The 18,738-nt window shown below is 40.3% G+C and overlaps 1 protein-coding gene across 4 annotated transcripts; it reads left to right on the top strand.

Annotated features, from left to right (window-relative positions):
• The first annotated feature begins 4,020 nt into the window (after positions 1–4,020).
• Positions 4,021–15,426, top strand: glra2 (glycine receptor, alpha 2). 4 transcript variants are annotated; one of them, XM_042084567.1, is made up of 9 exons: positions 4,021–4,532; positions 5,330–5,466; positions 8,162–8,229; positions 9,733–9,956; positions 11,329–11,411; positions 11,501–11,638; positions 11,839–12,053; positions 13,597–13,743; positions 14,575–15,426. In XM_042084567.1, the coding sequence occupies exons 1-9, from the start codon at positions 4,465–4,467 to the stop codon at positions 14,845–14,847; spliced, it is 1,353 nt and encodes a 450-aa protein (XP_041940501.1). In that variant the 5' UTR covers positions 4,021–4,464; the 3' UTR covers positions 14,848–15,426. The 4 variants fall into 4 exon arrangements, with proteins under 4 accessions (XP_041940501.1, XP_041940500.1, XP_041940502.1 ...); XM_042084566.1 differs by lacking the exon at positions 8,162–8,229 and adding an exon at positions 8,306–8,373; XM_042084568.1 differs by lacking the exon at positions 4,021–4,532 and adding an exon at positions 8,306–8,373 and having other exon boundaries at positions 5,398–5,466.
• The last annotated feature ends 3,312 nt before the right edge of the window (positions 15,427–18,738 follow it).

The raw sequence follows: 18,738 nt of genomic DNA on the forward strand, positions 1-18,738 counted from the left end.
TCTTGTTGGTTTAAAGTCACACCAATCAAGTGGCTATTTCCCACTGTGAAAGATTGTTGCCCCTTGACCACCCACCTGTCTGAGCATCACACAGCAGATCCTTATATTAACCAGTCTGACACCTTTCAGGCCTCCTCTGACAGTAATTACTTCACCTCAGAGATTCAAGGGAGAGAGCTGAGTTCCTCTGTAGGCTCAGCTGTGAAGATGGTCGTCACAGACATACAGTGCTGCTTGGAAGTATTTGAACCCCTTGAGCTGTTTGGAGTTTTCTGTTGTTTTATCATGATTTTTTATTATTTTATCATCACCAGTTTTTAAATATGAACTGCGTGTGTATACTTGCAAATGCATAGACTTGTTTAGAGGAAATTGTGTGAGAAGGCAAAAAATCATGAAACATGGAATTAATGTATGTACAAAAGTAAGTAAGTCAGTCAAGTAGGTAATTGATTAATGTAAAGCATTTGGGTACTGAAATTTAAACATACTAATGAAACAGATGTCCTTTGGAAAGGGTTTGAGCAGCCATGATAGAGGGAGGACATACGGAAGAGAGTAGTGACGGCCCATTGGTCTGGGGAAAGCTACAAGACCCTCTCTAAAAGCCCTTCGGTCTGGGGAAAGCTGCAAGACCCTCTCTAAAAGCCCATCGGTCTGGGGAAAGCTACAAGACCCTCTCTAAAAGATTCCACCTCTATTTTTCCACTGTAAGATAAATTTATTTGCAAATGGAGGGCATTCAACATCACACCAACATTTCTTAGAAGTGGATGCCCATCAGAAGTATGACCATGATGCACCTGAAAGATAATAAATAGGTAAAAGCCAACCCACACATCATCTCTAGAGAGTTACAGACCTCGATGGCAGCATCTGGAATAAATCTACATGCATCTACAATCAGACAAAACTGGGACAGATACAACGTTCATGGGAGGGTTGCTAGAAGGAAGCCTCTGCTCTCAAGAAAGAACCAAACTGCTCGATTCAACTTTCAGAGGCCTTCTGGAAGTCCTGGACAGGTGAGTCCAAAATAGAATTATCTGGTCACAATCCAAATCATCTTGTTTGGAGGAAAGCCAATACTGTATCAAGAAATACCCCCTCTCAACAGAAGCATGGTGGTGGAAATGTGGAGGTGGGGATGCTTTTCTGTCTTCAGAAAACCATGAATTCTCAGGCCTATCAACAAATTCTTGATCTGAACCTCATGTCAGTCAGGGAGATGAAGGAGGAAATAGATTTTACAACAGAACAATAAGCATTTAAGCAAAATGACCAATGAATGGCTTTAGATAAAGACAATTCATTGGCCTAGTCAAAGTCCAGACATCAATGTTTTGGCTAGATCTGAAGCGAGCAGTACACAGGCCAGGTATCTCTCCAACCTCTCTCGACTGGCTCAGTTCTGCAAGGAGAAGTGGGCAAAAAGTCCCAGAACCAGATGTGAGAAACTGGTTAATGGACACAGAAGACGTCTGGTTGAAGTAGTGGTGCAAAATGACACGCTACAAAAAATTAACTACATGGGTTCACATACTTTTGCACATGTCATATTTGGACATTCTAAACCACTTTTGTTGAATTTATAATGAAAATATATAATTTTCTTTTGTTTCTGTCTATTATTTGGAAGGTCAGCTTTACAAATTGGGGTTTGGATGTGCATTAAATAAGGTTATTTTAATATTTTTGCAAAAAACAACTGACTATGTCTGAGGTTTCAGAAACTTTCAAGGAGCACGACAAAGGGCTTTTCATAGCAGTTCCACAAAAGGTGAGCACCCTTTACGGTCTTCATTAACAAACAGCCAGACCCAGCATTGGACTGCTTTATGTTTCTTACTTTAATTACCCAGAGTCTGAAGATCTCAGATTTTCATTTTCCCCAAATGAATTATCAAAGTGCCTCTCATAACATCCTACAGTTGAAAAGAGGTTGGCCATCTGTTTTGATTTGCTCAGAATGGGTGGAAAGGGTGAGTTTGAGAGCAATTACAAAAGAGAGGTCTATTTTCATGACAGAGAATAATAAGGACACATCATATCCAGTATGACATGGAAGGCCAACTCTCAGCTTTAATTACCATACCCCTGGTTCAAATGTCATCACTCATGCCTTTAATGACCACCTAAGCCAGGTCTTCTAGATGTTAAGGTTTTAAGGCCAATTTTAGCTGTCTACTGGGAAACTATGGATTCAAAGACGACTCCAACCCTTTCCCTCAGCCCTCCACAGCCTCATCACCCAGTTGTATCTGTGTATTTAATGAGAAGGGAGATTTCTTTGTGTCTGACTCGAGAGAACACACACTCTGTATAGGTGACTTCACGGAGGTGTGAAAATGATCTCTTCTCAGATGAGGGAGGTGATTAGAGATTTTAATAGTATAGTCTTTTTAGGCTATATATTCTTAACAGAAACACTAATCTGTCTTTTAAACATCAACTCAATTCCACGATAAATTTAAACGAATCTTCCTGACGTGTTATACTTTAGCCTAAATAATAATAAAAAACACGGAGAGAGAAAGATACATACTGTGGAATGTGAATTGTGGTTGCTCCAAATATGAACTACAGCGGCAACTAACTTTAAACATGGGCCAGTAACACGGCCCATCTGTTGAATGGGTGTGAAAGTGTCCATCCAAACTGAAATCGACGAAACCGTGGACGTGCACACAGATGTCAAACTGAGAGTATAAATGATGGAGGGACTTTTTCTGAGTTTAGTGCGGCAGTCGGCGCGCAGTCACTTGAAGCGCTCAGCGCCCAAAGGTGATGTAAGTTAAATACCATGTTGATACCAATTAAATGTTTTCGTGCAACCACAACCACAACATCACAAAGCGAGCATTGTAGGATCGAAATCCTACATATCACAAGAAAAAGATCTTTAGAATTATTAAATTCTCTCTGGTTCACCTTCATAATTATATGTGAACCGGCTAATCAGTCTGTGACCGATGGGTAGAGCCGGTTGCGTCGTTTGGGTTTGGGATTAATTTTAGGGTGATGACTGGTAACGACATCCATGTCTGTCAGCATCCCTGATCTCGCATCAGCTCGGCAACCTTTCAGCATTTTCAATCATGTGATCAGCAATACCGTTTCCAGGGCAACCATGGGTGCCAAATATATTCCAAAAGGCATGCTGGTGTGGCTTTGTTTGTTGTATTAATATACAGTGGACAATTTTCCCATTATGTTTATATTGTGGGGATTATTTTAAGACCCTATAACTGATTGATAAAGCTAAATAAATAAAACCAGAGATGAGCACAGTTCATAAACACGTAATTAAATTGCATTTGTAACTTCATTGTTTATTCATAGCAATATGTATAGTGACATCTATGTTGGAGCTGTTATTTGGTTTTAAATATTCCAAACAGACTATGATAGATTATACCGTGATTTATGTTACAGTTGCACACGAACTAGGCAATGCTATTACGTAGGCAGTATTACGTTTCTTTCTCAATATTTATTATGTTGTTTTTTAAGAAGAGGAATGCTTTTAGACTAATTATTCTGACTACTTACGCACAGACAACTACACTCTAAGAGTTGTATTGGTTAGCCTACAAATGGTGGGCTAATGTAGGATTGCAGTGATGTGGGCTATAGATGTACGAGGGTGAAATTATACAACTGAGCGTTTCCCTTTTGGCTTTTTGCTGGTGCGTAAATAGTGAAAAAAGTAAAAAAAAGTAAAACCTGTTGCATACATTGTTGCAATCTAAATTTTCCTCTTTAAATTCCACATCTTTGTGGTTCATTTCTCACATTGAAAATCTACTCACGTCTTCCACTTTGGAACGGTTGCGCTTGCGCGCAATGGAACCTGGAGCTCTCCAAAGAAGGGTATTAGAAAGGTTCGACTTGCCGGTGCCAACGTAAGATCTGACACCAATGGTTAACTTAACATACGTCAATCTGGTCCCGCCTACACCGTGCATGACGTTCCCTACGCCTTTAGGCAAGTCTAACCATTCCATTGCCAACCGCTGCCCGAGTGTTGATTCCGAACCGAGCGCATCTTCAGCTCCAACCCTTTTACGGGTAGAATTTCCATTACTTGAAGTCTTTTTCAATACTGTCGTCCCTGCTATGCATTTCCAGTCGGTTGGAAACACTGAATAACGATTTTACGCCTACTGGCACATTGCAGGTTACTTTGTTGCCTTGTCAACTACGCGTTCCGGACATAATTAATATTTGGTAGTAACAAGTCACCAGATGTTTTGGCATACATCGCCCACAGTTCAACTGGGTCGGGGAATCTGTGCTCCACCAAATTAAACAATGTCTCTATGGATTGGAATACATGTCATCTATTTTCTCTTCTCCACAAAAACATCTTGCGCTTTGGTGAGAAAAAAAGCTGTCGTAGGTTTTACCACCATTTCCATATGGAAGAAATAAAGAAGTGATTACATATCTACACCAAGAGGAATGAGTCGCCTTTTTACAAACATCTTTACGGCCTTAATTGCATCTTTAATTGGGACGGTCAACTACAGGTATGTAGCCTACCGTATGGTTACATACCACGGGGGTCATTGTGTTTACTAAATTGTACTTGGGAAAAGTTATGAGGGATGTTTGCTGTATTACTGCATTAAAAAAAGTCTCCTTTCACATATTGCAAGAACATCAAAAACGTGTAAACTCCAGATGTATGAAATCATGCACGGTAACGTTTACTTTAAATGGAAACATCACATGGCGTTCGCGGCAATTTTATCGGTAGTCGCTACAAACTGATATTGTCAAAATAGGCAGCCGTTTTTCTGTCATATGTTGTTGCATTGTTTTGCACCCAGTGGCATGTTGCGAGGCTGTGATTCGTGAAATGACATTGGAGAAACGCATTCATCAAAGGACAGTGAAGCATGTTTTCCATTCATATCGTTATTACCAATTACTTCAGTTTTAAACTGAACAGAAATTATATCTGCTGGACCACTTTAAATTTCAATTCAACCACTATGTCAGGCTCAATAGTTCAATTCTTCGTTGTATAACTTAATATTGGCAAAGTATAGCCTAAGACGACGTCAGACGTTTATCCGGAGGGCCAGTAATCATGACACAGTTACATCAAGGTGGGCGTTGTCAAGGCAATAACATATGTAAAAAATTGTACGTGAGAGGGAGGGGGGAGAAAGTGCAAGGTATCTATTAGCCACAATCAAACTTCCTGTTGTTACTCTGTTCTACTGTCTACTAATTATATTGTCTGTCATTGAAAGCAATATATCTTATGTTAATATGTTGTAACATGCACTTGCTTCATCTTATCCTTTTCCTTTCTTAGGATGACAGATGCAAAGGAGTATGACTCCAGATCCTCAGGAAGAGGCTCAACTAAGCTGATGTCCCCATCTGACTTCTTGGATAAACTGATGGGCAGAACATCAGGTTATGATGCTAGGATCAGACCCAATTTTAAAGGTATGCCAAATGATCACAGCCCACAAGTTAATTGCACTAGCAGACCATTTTTTGGGGAAAAACCCTGTGAGGACCCATCAGATGAATTTCTCCTCTTTGCTTCATGATGATGGACTTCATGCCTTGTGTTTTTTTTACCATTTAAATGTGTGTGAATGTGTCATTGAGCTGCAAAAAGATTAATAATCCACTTAATTGCTACCAGCCACTTATTGATTAACTCCAACATTGGCAAACATCTTATCTGCGATCTCATCTATCCCTTAGCGGCCTCCTCTCTGCACTATATTTTCACAACACAGGCTGACTAGCACATCAACATTGACATTTAATAATTCACTAGAAAATATGCCATGCATTACACTCCTGTCAAGGCACAGGAACACAGAAGGCACAAAGGATGTTACGAGCACAGACTGCGGGCTGTGAGGCTTCAGACCTCTGGTGGGTTAAGGCTTCTTGTGGGTTTCAATACAGAGATGAGAGGGAGAGAGAGAGAGAGAGAGAGAGAGATAGAGAGAAAGAGAGAGAGAGAGAGAGAGAGAGTCAGCATTACCAAAGTTGAGAGCTGACTCTCTGTGAAACAAGCAACGGGCACTTGACCTCCTAGTCATATCGACAGGAGACTAAGGGTCAAATGAGCACAGAGCCAGAGTGAACTCGGCCAGAGCAGGCCCCCACAAACAGAGCACAGTAAACACACTGTCAGATTGGTCAACAGCAGCGCAGGGTGCTGTGACTGCCTGTGCTGGACCACAGCTCTCTTTTCTTATGAGGGAGAGGGAGGAAAAAAGGCATGCAGACAGCGTCTGAAAGAGACGCTAGTTGAAAGGACCTCAAGTTTCTTTTTGTGCAGGCTGGCATTCTGAAAAAGCGAGAGATGAAAACGCATACGCTATTCTTATCAGCAGAGGAGGCTTGGTAGAGTTGGATGTGACACTGTTAAGTGATAAGAACTAATGGATTATTTTAACGGCTTGAGTATAGGTTTCTAACAGAAGAGTGGTTGCTTACAATGCTTTCGGTGTGGAAATATACAGTACCAGAGCTGAATACAGAGGTGTCAATTTAATGACACACATGTATATCTTGTCAGTGTAACATCATGCACACTCTTAGAATGTAGTAGTAGGTACGGATATAGTGACTAGATATCACTTTCTAGGAGCAAGAGATAAAGCATGCATTTCTTGAGTTACCATTTTTTCCCCCTTTTAACATGATGCTCATTCACCCACCCCACCTTTCTCTTCAACATTACAGCTCTGACCTACATTGATCCACCTGGTTTCTCGTGTGGGCAGTATTTCACTGCAACTGCTGTTGAGTGGCATTGCTTCACAGCTCCGATGAATATTAGCAACACCAAGTCCCATGCAATATTGATAGAGCAAGTAGAAGAGCAGTGAACTCACAAGTAGACATCACACACTGCAGGGATTGCAGCTGCTTTAATCGCTGAAAATGGTCTCTGCAGACTTGAACATCACACTTCACAAGAAACTGATTAAACAAAGTAAGAAAGGATTTAGCGCTGCTTACGAGAAGTGTATCCAACTATAGGCCCTTTAAGGCCCTGTCTTTTCTCTGCTGACTCTGTGATGGACTCCCACTGAGAACATAGCAAAGTGACATTCAGAAACAGACTGTCCTATACAGTACTTAGGAGCTTTACATTAGTATTGTGAGAACTGGCTCATTTGTTCAGCCTTGAGTCCATCTGATTCCTGTCTGATTACACATTTAGATTGGCATTATTCTGCTATGTGTTTCAGGGATGAAGGGATGATTTTCTGTTTTCTTTAAGACTAGATGTTCCTGTTAGCAACATTGAGCTGTAGGAGTGATGTTATTCTTGACCAATGATTGATGATGACAGATGATGCTTATATACAGGTTTAGGTAACATTTTGCAGACTGCTCCTACTGATATGCTTCAATAGTGCACATTTCTTTGGATTAGGATTTGGTCATAGGCAATAATATCTTTGAAACTATATTGAAATGATCAACTTACTTTTAAAAGCAATGGAAAGGTCTTTAAATGGAAATCTGCCATTATAATGTGAAAAATGTTAGTCATGTCTCAAAGTGTTAATCCCATAATTAAATAAGATTAGTTTGAAGATTACATAAATGAGAAGATCTCCTATCTTTATTCAATGTCATTGTTTAAGACTCAGACTGCTTTTTCTTGGTGTATTCTGTGTAAAGCATTTTGTGATCGTGCGATGGCTTACTATAACTCTTTGATCACAAAACAAAATACCATGATCAACCAAATGGACACTCAGGTGTGAAGTATTCAGCCTGCCTGTGTCCATCCAATCATTGCTACATCCATGCCCCTTTAATTGAACTAATTACCCAAACACTTGATGGATTGTTGGCTCCAAGCTATGCCTATGCAATGTATTTGTCAATAATGTGTCAACCAATTGAGAACACACACATCAGTGTGCTAGTGATGGGGGAGAGTGTTGAATGATTATGTTATTGATTTACCTTTGTGGAAAGACATCACAACAGGAAAGTATTGTTTGCTCTCAAATATCTCATTTACCCAAGCAATAGATTTTTATGGTACTGATTAACTTGAATCTGTTTACCCATTGTGTTTTACTAAATGTATCTTTATTCAACTGCAAAACTACGTTATGTTATATTATCATCTCACTCTCATTCCATTTCACAGGTCCTCCTGTAAATGTTACATGCAATATTTTTATCAACAGTTTCGGCTCTGTCACAGAGACCACAATGGTAAGTCCACAGACATCTTGACCTCTCTGCCTCACTGAAAGATATGCCCATGTGTGATTTATCGCCCAACCTGCAGGTCCCCCAGTAAATGTTACCTGCAACATATTTATCAACAGCTTTGGCTCAATAGCTGAAACCACAATGGTGAGTTGGGTAATGCGAGACGCTGCACCATGTCCAGCCTTGCTTCCTACTCTTCCATCAGCCATCAGACAGCATTTTCAGGGCCTGTTGTTTTTAACCCCCCCCCCCCCCCCCCCCAAATACAACTGAGTGAATGTAATCCTGAAAGTCTATTGGCAGGACTAGGACCCATTAAGAGCCCATTTGATGGCATAACTTTCCAACAGTACTTAAGGCAAAATCTAATTGAAATTCCCAGTGCGCTGCAAGAGCATGTGTTAAATTAGTTTTGTTTTAATAATTCAGAGAATGCCAATGAATGATTCACTTTAATTGCATCCAATGCCAGAGGGCATGATGGCTGTAGGCTTGTGATCCAAACAGATTGATTGGTGCAGTGCCTGGATGTAGCCAACTGCTAAAGGGGTAAACAATTTTAGACCTTCTATTCAGCTTAGCAGTTTCATAAGAGATATAACTGAATGTGTGCGATCAACTACACTTCAACAAATACAAATTAAGAGGAGGGATTTAGAAGTCTAATTTTTTACATTTTTTTATTAGTCAATATCAACCCAAGTATAAAGCAATAAATTGCCCATATAGCTTTCAGTGCTGGCTCAGCACAATATGGAACTGCCAATAAACTTATTTATATAAATAACAATGTAAAATCCTGTTTACTTTAAAGGTACTCTCTGTAAATGATCATGTAGTTTTATCATGTGCCATTCATCTGAATTGTGTTTGAAATATTTCAATCATTTACTTTCTACAGTCACAACCAGCAGATTGATATACTGGCTTTATGATGTAGAACACATACAGCATTTGCCACAACTGTTTATCAGCCTAATGGACTTTATTGTGCTGCCATCAGTGCCCAGAGTTGGCCTTTAGGCTGAACAGCATATCTGCTACTGCTTATGCCATGCATGATTCAATACTAACTGCATCTCAAAATGTAAACCATACCCAGTGGCTTACATCTGCCATTCACCCAGCATTGTCTAGTGTGATCATGAGGCAAATAAACAACACCTTAACAGTGGAGATAACAAGAGAAGCATGTTCTCATAGATCTACTCCAGCATATATACATCCAGAATATAGAATAGAATATAACAGACATATTCATCAGTTATGAATGGGAAGATTTTGCTCTGCTCATTGTTCAGGGATATCCTCAAACTTTTAAAACGTTTTTTTCTTCAAATTGAACCCCTGGAGTAATTACTTCACCTGTCCCTTCCCTGAACATTAAGTGCTGTTATATTACCAATGGCCCTCAGTGAAGGATCACAACCATTTTCATACTAACCAGAACATGATCACTTTAAATGTCAAGGGAAAGGATTCTCATTGGCACTTTCTCTGCAGGACTACAGAGTAAACATCTTCTTGCGTCAGAATTGGAATGACCCACGGCTCGCCTACAGCGAGTTTCCAGACTCCTCCCTGGACCTAGACCCTTCCATGCTGGACTCGATTTGGAAGCCTGATCTATTCTTTGCCAATGAGAAGGGTGCGAATTTCCATGATGTTACCACTGACAACAAACTTCTGAGAATCTTCAAAGATGGAACGGTCCTTTACAGTATCAGGTTTGTACAGGGTTGATTTTAAACCAACTTAAAAAGATTCTTAAACACAGGGTGATAACATATGATATTTGGTATTTGATGAAGTTACATGCAGTGTATTGTGAGCAGGAAAATGATGACCAATTAGTATAAATGATTTTGTTTGTGCTCAAATGATGATAGGGACATCAAATATAGCCCAGCTTTCCACTCAATTCTGTGAGTATTTTCAAGGTAATTATTTCAGAGAATCAGTCCTAATGGATGTCTGTCTGGAGTGTGCGGTTGTGTATCTCTGAGTCATGCTAATTTATCAATGAAAACCCACTTAAAAATCACTCAAAACACAGAGGAACCCTTCGAAGAACCCAGTAATGATTGAAATCCAGTGATGTACCACATTAAATGAGTCTGTGGTCTATACTATTGGTGTGGTAACACTCCAGGACCTGATTTATCATGCAACATGATTTTGATCTGTGACCATCATTTCCACATTGCCTTCCTTCACACACACACACACACACACACACACAGTATGTCTAAATGCATTTTATTGCCATTCTATTCTGCTTATATTGTTGGCATGGTGAAATTGGAATTGGCCTAGTTTTTATAAATACTCACTCAATAACTCACCAGAATGCCACAGCCTAAAACCATCAAATGCATTTCCACTTCTATCTATTCCTTTCCATTTCCCACCCCCACAAATTCATTTCTATACTGTAGTATCTCGAAGACACAAATGAATGAAGGCAGCTCAGACATAGGCTAGGCACTTTTATCTATGGTGTATCTGCAGGGCTGACTTAAAGAGATGACTGTGTACCCAGGTGTGGTCTGTCAAGCGGCGGGTAAAAGTGGCGAGGAGACGTGGTTAGCTGCGCTCTCGCTTCATCAAAGGGCTGGGAGTGAGCGGCAGGGCCTCCGAGTACAGCATCTCACAGACAATAACGGGCGCTAATGAAAGTGTGATAAGCCCTGGCTGAGGGGAGCCCTACACTCTGTGTGGGAGGACCCTTCAGAGACAGAGATGGCGAAAATATGAGGCCAATAACGGGGCTGTGCTCACCGCGCGCTGAGAGGCACAGGCTCATGTGTGAACACTCCAGATCGGCCCTCTTCCTCTGGGAGGAATAGCAGTCCTCTCTACCAGGTTGTATATTAATGCAACCAAAAATGATTAACAAACACCCTTAGTGCACACGATGAGGACTGGCCAGATAGCCATTCTAATCCTGTCCCAGTAAATTAGATATTTAGTTGGGCAGAGAAACTGGCTCGTTTTTCTTGGACCTAATTACAATTTTTTTTATATCTCATGCTGGTTGTTTCTATTCATTGCTGCTTTGCTCAGATGTGGGTTAATGAATTATTTGCTTTATCGCAGGCTGACTTTAATCCTGTCTTGTCCAATGGATCTGAAAAACTTCCCTATGGATGTGCAGACATGCACCATGCAGCTGGAAAGCTGTAAGTACCATCTCCTTGACGGCCATTTTTACTTTGGAAAAAAGTGTCATTAAATGGATGTATCCATTGTTCAATGTGATGGTTTGCAGTTGGCTACACCATGAACGACTTGATATTTGAATGGAAGGATGATAGTCCTGTGCAGGTTGCAGATGGTCTGACCCTACCACAGTTCATCTTAAAAGATGAAAAAGAACTGGGATACTGCACCAAACATTACAACACAGGTGAGTGCTGTATTTTGGTTCAGTGCAAAAGGCTAGAAGTAATACTTCACAGTAGGGCACTTTGGCAAAAAGCACTAGATGAAAAGACGATAAAATCTTCATGAGGCCTCAGTATTCATTCATGATAACAGATAGTCCAGTCCATTATATCCACCTCGAGCAGTTCCTATTCCAATTTCTGTGTGCCCCCACCCCCCCAGGTAAATTCACCTGCATTGAGGTGAACTTCCATCTGGAGAGACAGATGGGCTACTACCTGATCCAGATGTACATTCCCAGTCTTCTCATCGTCATCCTGTCCTGGGTGTCCTTCTGGATCAACATGGACGCCGCACCTGCCAGAGTGGCACTGGGCATCACCACAGTGCTCACCATGACAACACAGAGTTCAGGCTCGCGCGCATCTCTGCCAAAAGTAAGATTCTCTCTGAAAAAATAAATAGGCGTACTGTCATAAACCTGTAGTTTCTCAGTTTTAGCTTCTGTACTGCACAATGTTCTGTCTTTGTCATGTGTGCATGTACCCAATACATATACTTTTATATAATATTACCTCTAGAGGGGAAAACAAAGCATTTGTACCAACACCTAATCCCCCTATGATGAAACAGACTATCCCATTCCAAATAATACATTCCCAAAACATGTTTGGTACAAATCAAAGTCACATACATTCAATGATAATAATATTTCATGGACCATGTTTGTGTAGCTTATCTCCTGTTGATGAATGGGGTAATGCATTGTAGCTCATTATTTTGTATTCCGTGTTGTGGCAAAGCACCTCTTCTGACACATAGCTGGCTCATATTCCTGGGGATAGGGAATTGTTCCTCACATCTTTGAGTCTTCAGGAGCACATGCAGAGTGAGTCATCCAGCGATGCTCAATCAAGCCTCCCCCTCATTGGACGGCATATGACCCACGAGCGCCATGCAGAGCCGGCATGAAAGAAAGGCACACTGTTAAATATTTAGAGAGGCCTCTCACAGCACAAGTTCTCAAACAACAAAAGCTCAATATGCAGGAAGTGTACTTAACAGACTCGGCTGTTTTTCCCTCTCTCTCCTCACAATGCAAATGATCTGTCGCCTGGCAAGACACAGGAGCTGTCTTTCTGAGATGAAATGATGGGTGCTCAGAGCTGGAGGCTTTGTCTCCCTTTTTATCAGACAGTGAGCTAGATAAAGACCCACAGCGCCAGATCTACCTAGAGCTTTGAATCATGCACCGAGGCTAGCTAATTAGTTTACCCTTGAACTTGTAATGTACCCATGTTTGGTCCCTGTAATCATTCAATCTGATATGAACATTATCATTGTGAACTGGAGGCAGTCATTATCCCAACAATTCCTAATTGTGATTATTCATTTGTAATAGCCAGAATCACACGCAGGAATTAATAGGAGACTGTGGGGGGGTTTCTGTGGGGGAAATGCTGTTTTTGGGGGTTGATGGAGGTGCATTTTCAAAAATAACATCTATTATTGGTCCATGTCCTATAGTGATCACTCTTGTTCAAGCAAAACATGTTCCACCTGATTTGATGTACATTTAGAGAGCCATAATTGAATATTATTCTGATATAATTTGCATTTTAATGGACTACTTGGTAATGTAAAGGTCTACCTGCTAATATGAGATACTGTAATGAAATTCATGATTTTATAATTATGAATAATACAATATGCATGATACAATACAACCTTATACATGACACATGCCAAAAAATGATTTATGTGTCTATTAAAAAAATAGATGTTTCCTCTGATTCTGGTGTATAAGATATAGAGGTAGCCTAATCTAAAATACTGGATGACTTAAAAAAAAAAACATGACTTGATATCCTGAAGTGATGTTAAGTCCAGAAAAATAATAAGCACAATTTAGAATGAAATACAGTGTCTGTGGTGTCCCCTGTTCATTATTGCACATTTCTGTCTTCTCTTTATTGGCAGGTCTCCTATGTGAAGGCCATAGATATCTGGATGGCGGTGTGCCTCTTGTTCGTATTTGCTGCCCTGCTGGAGTATGCAGGAGTAAACTTTGTCTCCCGGCAACAGAAGGAGTTTCTGCGCTTAAAGCGAAGACAGAGAAGAAACAAGGTTGCACCAGTTACTTTCTACATTTAAGCTGCAGAAGTAGAAATGCACAGAAGTTTCTTGAAAGAGCTGTCTCGTCTTGTCACTCAGAGAGAAATAGTATGTGAGAATAGCTTCCTTGTCAGGGAAATGTGGATTTGGCAGGTGCTCAATTGGTTGTTGTTCAAGAAGGAAGTCAACCGTAGCAAGCTAAAAGGATTAGCATTATTGCTACAGACAGAGAGGCATTAGCTTCATCACACACAATTTATGCAACAAGAAGTCTGTACCTTAATGATTATGTATTTCTCTAAAGTCCTACACATTGTTAGAATTTCTGACAAATCTGTTCTCCTTTGATGCCATGTGACATCATTGTCCTTACAGACACAATTGCATAGGACTTGTGGTATCAACTATATAGGCCCACCAATTAAACACAGCCATACAGTAGTAGTGAGCATGAGACACACTTGCCAAAACGCATGCTGCTACCTCAGGCCACTCTGCATGTTAGCTCAGTTAATGAGGGCCTTTCAGCTGTGTGCCCAGAGCCCATTCTCATCAGCCTCAGTGTGATGGCCAGAACACCTGAGACACAGGCCAGTTAATTGAAAATTAAAGACTTGGCTGCTGGCAACTCATTACGGGGAAATGTGGGTACCGTGGAAGTTCATGTTGGAATGTGCTGTTGTTCATAAATTAAAATCGCATGCCTCTCAGTGATAACTGAGAATGTGAAATGGTGTTTTAGTTTCATGTTATGGAACTCTTTTTTTTCTACCTGTTGCCACTGTTTAGTTTGTCTGCATGGGATCAGTAATGTTATCTAATGTTTTTATCTTGACTTTCCAGGATGACGAGGGTCGTTTGAACTTTTCGGGCTACACCATGGGCCCCTGTCTGCAGATGAAGGATGGTAACGCCATCAAAAGTGCGACGCCGAATGCAGTGCAGGTGGGCCCCACACAGCGGGAGACGGATATCATAAAGAAGAAGTTTGTGGACAGGGCCAAGAGGATTGACACGGTGTCTCGAGCTGCCTTTCCCCTCGCCTTCCTCATTTTCAACATCTTTTACTGGATTACGTACAAAATCATCAGACATGAGGACGTCCACAAAAAGTAGCGCTACCAACCAAGGGGATCTGCCAAAAAAGGTAGCGGCTATTGGTTGTCAGTTTCTCTAGGGGGAGGATCGTGTCTGGGACAGGTCGCCAGTGGACCTCTACATAGAGGGGAGCAGTGATGTGAAATTTGTTTTCTCTCTGGGATAACAAATCTGGGTTTAGCTTTCTGAAGAAATGGACAGAGTCCCACACAGTGCAGTGTTTCTGATGAGATGTGATAAGCGTTCAGGAGCCATGGTCTCCAGGATGGTTAAACTGTTTCAACTACTGATGGGCCAAATGTTGTATGAGATCACCACCATTGTATTATTATTGCATTGAAATGACCAACATTCCGAGAGTTTGTATGAGCAAAACCTAAGATCAGGAAGGTTTGCTTTTTAACGTGAGGTTTCCTATAGTGGATGACTACACCGTTTTCTACAGCTGCACAACAACTGTTTTTACAGACTGATCAGTAAGGCCTAATTTGTCCATTCACAATAGTGAAATACTGCTGTCATTTCTATTAGAAACCTAAAGCCTTAGATATTATAACGCAAGATCAAACTGTATGCTTCCTTCCTGATTTTGTCTTACAGAATGTATTTATTTTTTAAATGTATTTATTATTATTTAATATATGTATTTATTTACTATTTGTCTATGTATTTATGTGCTCATTCATTCATTCATTCATTTATGCACTTTCTTTAAGTTGCACTGTTTGAGCACAATTTCGTGTAATAGTAAACAAAGCTTCCAATATCTCTGGGTTGTATGAATGTTGACGTTCAACAGAGTGTGAGATGTGAATCTATGATAAAATCACACTAAAGGCTTCTGTTTCACTGATTCTTTTCTATCCACGAAAGTAAACTAGCCACTTGTTTTGTCTGCTTTTTGGCATGTGCTGAAATGCTACCATATACGTAAACACCAAGTCAATTAGAATATTCACAAACCTGTCAGTGGCATTGGACAGTTGTACAACAACACCACAGAACAATTTTATAAAAAGGATATCGCTCTGAAAGAAATAAGCAAGAATACCATCACACTATACAGTAATAGTATTGTCACCACCTTTAAGGGACGAAACTAAAAAGGCTTGATCAGGAGATTGGATTGTTACAGAGATCGTCACAGCATGTATGGTTCACAGAGGTACTTTCCATTTCAAAGTTGAATCATTTTATTTTTGAAATTATATTGATAGTAATGTTGAGTATGTGCATAGCAACTATTTAAGTGTCTCTGAGAAGGCAACCTGCAGAGGACGAGTTAAAGAAAACCTGAGGTATCTCAATAAATTGAGTTAATAATCCAGGAATAAATGTATGTTAATAAACTCTCAGACAAATAAGTTTAATGACCTGCGATTTCAGATGCTTAATTTTGCTACAGATATTCAAGAATTGGTAAAGAATCCTTGTGTTCAAACACAGCCATCAGCACCACGATCCGACTGGCTGGAAAGAAAGTGAGAGATGGTCAAACTGCCTGCTGTCTGATCCTCTTACCTGGCCAATGAATCACTCGCCTCGCTGGCGTATGGGGCTGCTGGGGGTCAGCACAAGTGACATGGACGTGAGGCGACATGGAGAGAAGGCTAATATTGGATAATGGGCTTCACAGCTGGCCACAGTGATCCAGCAGCAGGGAGCATTTACCTGCATGGACACCACCTGAATGGAAAATGCCAGAATGGCTTCAGTGAGACGAGACAGCGATTCTGTCAGACACACACAGAACAAGATAACTGGTAACTCCTCCAAAGTGGGCCCCTGCAGTAATTACACATCAGTGGCCTGTTTGGGTTTTCTCTTTTTTTTTAACCTTCTCTCGTAGGCTACTGCTTTTTTCTGTTGAAAGTTCTATTCCAGATACCTCATTCTACTTGTATAAGGCTACACCAAGCTAAATCCAAATGATGTTTACTCACTCTAATGTAGACTAAAATGTGTTGTATTTTTCCCTCTTATGCCGTATAGTTGATCAATAAAAAATATATTGCAATGAACCAAAAGGTATATTTCCTTACCTGTGCCTATCTTTATTCTGCAAGTCTGAAGACCATAGTACAATTATATCACATGCAAAAGACAATACAGTTATGCTTTAGATGTATATATGGCAGCATAGAAGTTTGCTGTCAAACTGTACATACCAGTATTCTCTTTAATACCTTAAAAGAAAAAGATATACACATATCCTAATCCTAAACAAGGTTTCTGTTAGCAAGGTTTCTTGCTAAAGGACAAATGAAAAGAGCAGTAATGTTTCTCATATGTAAGGCTAAAAGGCTAATACATGCTTAAAAGGCTATTACAATCCTCAAGAGGACATGAAGGTATGTTTCCCAAGGAGAGAAACCTACATGACAAAGCATCATTTTAACAAGGTCAAGTTCATCCTCATATGTGCAGACATGCTATTTCAGAGGGAAAGCACACAGTACTTGTCATGCTTGCCCTTTACAAATGCCTCTTTTCAATTTATTAGGTATGTGGTCAATATCTAGAAGAAATACATATAAAGTCAAATTAGGGAGTTTTAGGTGTGCATAATATTAAAACCATCTTATTTAGACTAAATTTTATATGAAGTAAAAATTCTTTCACTTATTTCAATTCTCAGCATCAACACACTAAGCTCTTCTTGCTTATTTGAAAAGCACACTTGTGTTTTAAATGAGTTTGACCTATAGGCCTACTGCCATCAAAAGAGACATTCAACTAAGCTTAAAGAGTCAGTGACCCAGAGACTACAACTGTATCCATAGAGACTACTCCTATACCACTGCTTATGTCACTCAGCATCTGTGTTACTCATAAGCTGCTGGATACATTTTTATTCATGTTCACCACTGCTTCTGCTAAATGAACATGGGCAAGGTTGCTTTGCCGTAGCTTTGGCTCAGCAGCAAAAATAGTACCCTACATGCATTACATTAAATATTCCTTAGGTAAAAAGAAAAGCACAGCAAGTTGAGCAGCAATGAGAGCAACGACCACCTTACAAAAATAAAACAATAAAGAGGTCTGAGTAAGCAGACACAGGCTGTGAAACAGCTCTTTTCTGCAGATAAGAAATAATACATTTATGTCAGTAAGTAAGTTCCCTGATATTACAGAAACAATTTTTGTGGATGGTTCCTGCAATTTAGACAGTCTGCTCAAATGTAAAGGAAAATAGCACATCAATGCAATGAAAAATGGATGGATGCGTGAAAAAAGATGACGTAGTAGTAACAATCTCAGAACGCTGCTGAAGAGGTTCTAATGCATGGCTATTTTGTTTGTTCTACAAAAGAAAGCCTTTTGTACATGAAGTTCCTGAGGCGTCATGTGAAATGCTTGAACCAGTGGAACAACAAGCAAGCAATGCTGAGATAACATCGGTTTCTGAGATAACATTTCTATCTATAAACTAATATAAACTTTAACTCAAAACTGTCTAAATGGTCCAGCCCAACAGAGGCAGACCATTAAGTCTGGAAAAAATGATAATGAAGGCATTTCACACTTAAGTTTGGTTGGTGCTGGCATCGGAGTGCCATAGCTAGACTATATTTAGTGATGTCTTTAGCATGCACAGTATTATTCAAGGTCTCCCCAATATGCTGTGAGGTCTGATTGTAGTGTTCATGTTCAAATGGACCCAGCCCATTTCCATCTGACCAGTGTTTCAGAGCCCAATGGGGCCCATTACCTGACAGAGGCATTGGCAGTGTGCTGGCGACGGAGGAGGGAGTTTATCTCCGACAGGACCAAGTGGCACAGACAGATGGAGACACAGCAGCTCCTGGCTTAGTCGCAACACAGCCTCACACACACACACACACACACACCAAAATCCCCCTGGGCTAACTTCTCAAAGCAGGGGCCAAAACCACATATGAAAGAACA

Source organism: Alosa sapidissima, chromosome 2 (assembly GCF_018492685.1).
Source record: "Alosa sapidissima isolate fAloSap1 chromosome 2, fAloSap1.pri, whole genome shotgun sequence".
NCBI classification, from domain to species: Eukaryota; Metazoa; Chordata; class Actinopteri; order Clupeiformes; family Clupeidae; genus Alosa; species Alosa sapidissima.

Coding starts and splice junctions, on each gene's coding strand:
- glra2 (XM_042084567.1), top strand. CDS start 4,465: ATGAGTCGCCTTTTTACAAACATCTTTACGGCCTTAATTGCATCTTTA. Junction 8,230..9,732: donor CTGTCACAGAGACCACAATG/GTAAGTCCACAG, acceptor CTTTCTCTGCAG/GACTACAGAGTAAACATCTT. Junction 12,054..13,596: donor CGCGCGCATCTCTGCCAAAA/GTAAGATTCTCT, acceptor CTTTATTGGCAG/GTCTCCTATGTGAAGGCCAT.